The sequence below is a fragment of the Abramis brama genome, assembly GCF_963993115.1.
Source record: "Abramis brama genome assembly, chromosome: 23".
Classification (NCBI taxonomy): domain Eukaryota; kingdom Metazoa; phylum Chordata; class Actinopteri; order Cypriniformes; family Leuciscidae; genus Abramis; species Abramis brama.
The window spans coordinates 26421116-26427828 of record NC_139985.1 but is presented as its reverse complement, the minus strand read 5'-3'; the positions used below and the strand labels follow the sequence as shown (position 1 = coordinate 26427828).

At 39.9% G+C, this 6713-nt stretch overlaps 1 protein-coding gene across 1 annotated transcript; it reads right to left on the bottom strand.

The window, feature by feature from the left end:
• Positions 1 to 305: 305 nt before the first annotated feature.
• On the bottom strand, positions 306 to 5140 carry LOC311074804 (trypsin; the record flags this gene model as incomplete). The annotated part of the gene is made up of 5 exons (XM_084101701.1): positions 306 to 599; positions 682 to 948; positions 3223 to 3364; positions 3766 to 3925; positions 5092 to 5140. 5 exons carry the CDS (start codon positions 5138 to 5140, stop codon positions 405 to 407), a joined length of 813 nt encoding a protein of 270 aa, XP_083957827.1. The 3' UTR covers positions 306 to 404.
• Between the last annotated feature and the right edge of the window lie 1573 nt (positions 5141 to 6713).

Here is a 6713-nt window from a genome sequence, read left to right as displayed (position 1 = left end):
GCCCCAAAGAAAGAAAGAAAAACCAAGATAATTACCATTTATAAACTGTGCATTTCTATTGTTCGTCATATCCAAGCAAGCTGTTATTTTGTCTAATTATGCAAAAACTATACTGGTATTAAGGATACATGAATGCTAAAATTAGATTTCAGCTAGACAAAATATATTCCCATCCGTCATTTCCACCACAGAATGCTGTTCAACACAATACATCATTTGAGATGTAGTGGAAATATTCATGAAAAAAAAAAAAAAAAAAAAAATTGACCAAATTAAATAACCCAGTGAGAATGTGAAATGCATGTTTTAGGAGACTTTATTTTCAAAAAAGTCCACAAGGATAAAGGTGCCCATAGTTAAAGAATATTGTTTTGCACATTGCATGAATGGAAACACACAGAAGTTTAGTGTTCCCTGCTGAAAAGACCAACGGACTTCAGGCATCGTGAGTGTGGGCTGTATATGGTCTGGTCAATCCACCTGCGGAAGCGGGACACGGCCGTGTACACGCCTGGAAACCTTGGATCTCCACAGCCGTTTCCCCAGGAGACCAGGCCGTAGACCCGTCCATCACACACCAGCGGCCCTCCGGAATCCCCCTGGAACATCAGAATCCCAACATCCCTGTAAAGCCTTGAATCGTGGACAGTGAAGGATGTGAGCTGGTCGTTATCACAGTACCTTACATGCATCTTTTCCTCCCGCTCTGGAGCCGGCGCAGATCATGCTTGCTGTGATGTTTCCGCTGAAGGAGTCGCTGCTGTTGCACTTGGAGGTGGAGACGATGGGGAGCTTGACCGTACGCAGGGTGAGAGGGTTCAGTCCTCCGCTGTGACTCGTGGAGCCCCATCCAGACACCCGGCACATCCGGCCCGCCAGCAGCCCTGTGTTCTGTTTGGGGAGTGGGGCGAGCGACACATACCTGTTCAGCTCTATAGGCGCACTGAGCTGAAAGAACCAGCGTCCAGAGACAGATTTACAGATCAGGGTTGGTATGAAAGCATCATCAAACTGTTATACCATTTATTACAAAGCATAAGAAAGGTGACCTGGTTGCTAGTTATGTTAATATTGAACTTTTTCCATTAAAAAGTTTCATTAAACAAGAACTCAACATTAAATGAAGTTCAGGAGGAGCATGTTCAGTTAATCCAATCAGAGAGACCAATCAGTCCCTCACCTCTGTCCCATAACAGTTTTGCAGTTTTCCCATGACAGTTTTTCTAAGGATGGGGGCAGTACTCTGGGTTTGGGCCCAAACTGTCCCCTCGGACAGCACCCCAAATATGCATTCGTTATCATATCAAATCTGATTGCATGTAAGTGTGAAAAATTGCCAGTTGTTCATCTATTTGTGATCTGTCAAATAATATCTTTCTAAAGAACGTTACAGCAGAATACACAGCATTTGCGCGCAACACAGCAATAGTGGCATTAATGAATCTGTTATTTTGAACAAATTGGTTAAGATCCCCCTCTCTGGTGGAAATCAAGCTTTTAATGTTGTTTATATGTCTATGTGGTGTTTTTAATATGCTTTAAGACAAACCATGTGTAAATTCATAAGTCGACACCATTGCTGAGTATTTTCTTCTTAAAACTGCAGTGAACCAAAGACAGTCTCAAAAACACGCTTTGAAATCGCTGGTGTTTCTGACGTCACAAACTACCTTATAACCAATCAGGTCAACGTCAACGTCAACAAATCAATATGTGAAAAAAGAAGTATAGGTCTGAATTCACAGTGTTCATAAAACAGTAGCTGAAAAGTGCCTAGATTGACCTACTGCTTTTGGCAAGATTATGAAATGTACATCTGATGGACACTTTATGAGGCTATTGGAGATGATTTGTGAATGACAGTTAAGTGACACAACTGATGCTGGTAGATCACATGACAGTTGTAGTACGTCCAGATCTCATTCATACTACACACATTTATAGTATAAACACACTTTTTTTAATGGTCACATTTAGTTATTTTAAATAAGCACTCAGAGAGTCTACAATTTCACACTTAACCTCAGTCAATGACTCAACGACGCCACTTATGGCCCTGCTAGACAGTGTGACTGGAACATGCAAACACACACAGGAGTGAAACAAACTGTTCCAGCCCTGTTGGACTCAGATGGAAAGCCACCTAACCACATTCAAGGACCAGAACAAACTGTTGAATAATTTATATGGTGTTGTTGAATACTTGATTCTGACTGATTGACCATTTTAATGTGTTTATTTATTTTTTCCCTTTTAATGGTTTTCCCTATGTTGTTTCTTTATGGTCTGACTATGTTAGACTGTCTCTATTTAAAATAAAAAAATATTTACAAGCATATAAATAATATGTGACCCTGGATCACAAAACCAGTCACATGTTGCATGGGTATATTTGTGGCAATAGCCAACAATACATTGTATGGGTCAAAATTATCAATTTTTCTTTTATGCCAAAAATCATTAGGCTATTAAGTAAAGACCATGTTCCATGAAGATATTTTGTAAATTTCCTATCGTAAATATATAAAACATTTATTTTTGTGAGTGAATGCAGCACAATCGCGAACATAAATGGACAACTTTAAAGGCGATTTTCAAGTTTCGATTTTTTTGCACCCTCAGATTCCAGATTTTCAAATAGTTTTATATCTGCCAAATATTGTCCTATCCTAACAAACCATACATCAGTGGAAAGCTTATTCATTCAGCTTTCATATGATGTATAAATCTCAATTTCAAAGAATTTACCCATGTGACTTTACCCATGTGTCATCCAGGGTCACAAATATAATCAGATTCAAGTCAAGTCACCTTCAGATATTGTTTCAAAGCAGCTTCACAGTAATAAACAGGAAAATAATCGAATTAATAATGTAAACAATCAAATATGAGACAAATTCTAATTCTGCTGTAAAGGAGCTCTTCCAGACAATAGTGCCATTATTCAGCTCAAGTCAGTTCAGTGATGATTCATTTCATCAATTATGAGTTCAATTCAGCTAAAAGCAGCTCTACAACAGATAATAGTGTCGTTATTCACCTCTAGTCAGTATAATTTGATTCAATCCAGTTCAATAACAGTGTCGACGTTGCAAAAATTGTCCATTACAAAGCAAATTTGATTCAGTTCAAGTTTTGTTCTCATTTGACAGTGTCAAGTAACTCTACTCTCTTATAGTTATACACTCACTCACTTAAGAGCGATGTAGCCAAAGAGCATACCTTTATGAGCATAATATCTGCATTATTGGTGCTCCTGTTGTACAGAGGGTGTGTGATGAGCGACAGAGGCTTGGAGTACTGCTCTGTCCCCTCATAAACACCCAGAGTATAGTCTCCAGCCACCAACATCATCCGATCCATCCTAAAGACAAGCACAAATACAGTCGCCAGCCTCTGAATGATATTCTAACACCACCGCATAACTACAAAACAATGTCAATACTGTATATAAAGAAAGAGCCTTCCAGATCCCAGACATATGCTTGGTATCTGATTTCTTGATACTCTTTGCAGAGGACATGAGTTGAATGACAGTATTTGTCCCTGTTAGCAGGCTCAGCCATGCCAAGCGGCAGATAAGCCAGCATTCATTAAGTACCCCACAGTGATGACGGGTCAAGGTTACCGCATGTCTGCTTTACTCTGCCTTTCGACTCACACACGGACTTGGCCATCAGCTCTGCTGCTACACACCCTGTAAGTCTCATAAAAAGCTTGTTTAGACAGAGAATCTGTTTAAATAAAAGGTGAAAAATCACGCACCCAATATTGCAATGGGCAGCTGTAAGCACCCAGTACTTGTGGACCAGAGATCCGCCACAGAAGTGCTGCCCTTTCGAGCTCTGTAACGACACTATGTATTTGATTGAATTTGGCGAGGGGGTATATCCGCCAACAATGCGCCCCTGAACAAAGTCCAGACCTGGAAAACAATATAACAAAGATTTAAAATAGCTCAGAACTCTCAAGGTGACAGTGAAAGGGCAATGAAATAAAACTCTAATCTCATTTACAATGAGTTCAAATTGACAGCTGACAAAATCAAGCTTGACACCCTGAGTATCCCTGTTAAATAAAGGTCAAGTTTCTTTACAAGAAAGGATATAAGGCTTGATATTCTATAAAATCGAAAAGAATATACATCCTGAAATTCTACTGATTATTGATATGTCGTCTAATGGTTTATGTTATCTGATTGATTCATACAGTCAGTATTTGATAAGGTGCATGATCAGTGCATATCAAATGGGTAATTTCATTGAAAAATAAGAATGTCTATGATAAAAATAAAAATAAAGATTTTGAAAAATGTTATATCGTTTAAAAAAAAAGGTTAAATGTAATGACTCTAATGATGTCATGTGATGTAACTATTAAGTACAAACTATTTCCTTAAACACGTGAGTGGAAAATAATGTAATAATTTAGAGACGTATTTAAATATGTCTCTTAAAATATTAGATGTTTGACCTAAATATTTAAAGGTAAAATGATCTGATATTTTAAGAGATTTATTGACCTTGCCACTCAGCCATATAAATTAGTTTTTTGAAAGAAGTCTCTTATGATCACCAAGGCTGCATTTATCTGATCAAAAATATAGTAAAAACAGTAATATTGTGAAAATATTTTCTATTTTTATACATTTTAAAATGTCATTTATTCCTTTGATGCAAAGCTGAATTTTCAGCATCATTACTCCAGTCTTCAGTGATCCTCCACTATTACAAAAGTATGTAAAATATTAATAAGCAGTTTTTTTAAAGGAATCCAAATGACTTTTTTTTTTTTTTTAATGACATGATTTAGTGAGACCCTTTTTGTTGTGATATTAGTACAGTTCTATAATCCTGGCATTTTTTTACTCAATGCTCCTGTATCAAACTGAAATTTAATTCAGAAAGCATATAAACATGCTTATCATATCAAAGGTGTATTCGATTCTAAACACTAACATCATGTTATTGACTCAAATACTGAGTAAAAGTTAAGCTTAAATACTAGAAGAGTCATTTTATTGCCTTGTTAGAAAGCTAAATCTGCAGGCAAAAAGAAGAAGGTGAGCTCCTGATAGTGTTCAGTACTTACAGTTGGCTGGGACGAATTTCAACAGCACCAGGAAGAGCAGCATGGCCATGGATAACGGAGCACGTGAAGAGGCACTGACTGTCGGCTACACTATATCTACCAAACCCCTCCACATAGGGTGAGGACATCACATCAGCACTGTTCCTCAGGTTTCTCAAGTTCTGATTTCAGTTTTCATGGGGAACTATGAATCAAACATTGTTTGATTCAAGGAAACAAGTTGGGCTTTCAGCAGCGATGCCCTCTCTGACCTTCTCATAACACATAATGTGTAGGCCTACTCAGTGGACCGCTTGAGAGTAATGGACATGTATTAACATGTGGTTAATCTCCCTAACTCTCTATGTGATAATTAGTCAGACCCTTGTTAAAAATGCTAATGTGTTGCTAATGTAATTTCAACTGCGTAATATCTTACACTATGGGGAACACAGTGTAAAACGCCGTGCGTGCTGAGATCCAACACCAAAGTCCCAAGGGCAGGTGCCCGGGGCTCATATAGTGCAAAATCATAAAGGGACTCGCAGAGAGTCCAGGAAGAGAGGCTACAATAGCGTCATTCCTGTAATAAACAGCATCCTATAAGGAGCAATTATAATGATAGTGTTCCACACAGCCAGGGCGAAAACTCTGCCTAGTCTGATAAATATTATGGGTCTTACACACAGCCCAAAGGGTCACATGATTTAACAGCGAGCATTGTTCAAGCAGTTTCAGTAGCCTGGGCCGAAAGCATCGGGGCAGACAATACTGATCTTTTAGACCGAAAGCAGCCTAGCCTGCAAGGCGGGAACCTCTAGGTTATAAAACCTAATAAATGTAGACGGGGAGGCCCAGCCTGCCGCCATACAGATATCCTGCAAGGCAATCCCTCTAGACCAAGCCCACGACGAGGCCATGCCTCTTGTGGAATGTGCTCTAACACCTAATGGGCACTGCAGGCCCTTAGAAGCGTAAGCCAGCGCTATAGCATCAACTATCCATCTGGATAGACTCTGTTTCGACACGGCAAGTCCCTTAGAACGTCCGTGGAACGAGACAAAGAGTTGCTCTGTCTGTCTGAAGACAGCCGAGCGAGACACATAAGCCCTTAGCGCCCTGACCGGGCAAAGGAAGCTTGCGTCCTTCTCTTCATTAGAGACCAGCAGGGCCGACAGGGAAATCACCTGAGCCCTGAGCAGAGTGTTGAGGGATTTAGGAACATACCCATGTCTTGGCTTGAGTATGACTTTCGAGTCATTCGGCCCGAATTCCATACACAACGCGCTCACTGAGAGCGCATGCAAGTCCCCTATACGCTTTACTGAAGCGAGAGCCAGAAGAAACACTGTCTTGAAAGTCAAGTGTTTAATGTCTATAGATTGTATCGGCTCAAACAGGGCATCTTTCATGGCCTCTAAGACTGTAGAAAGGTCCCACATAGGAACTGATGGAGGTCTGGTAGGATTCAGTCTTTTAGCTCCTCTAAGGAAGCGGATGACCAAATCATTCCTTCCAAGTGACTGGCCAAGCTTTGGTTTAGTAAACGCTGCTATGGCTGCCACGTAGACCTTGAGCGTGGATGGGGTTCTACCCTTATCCAGAAGCTCTTGCAGGAAGGAGAGAACCTCCGCCACCCCACA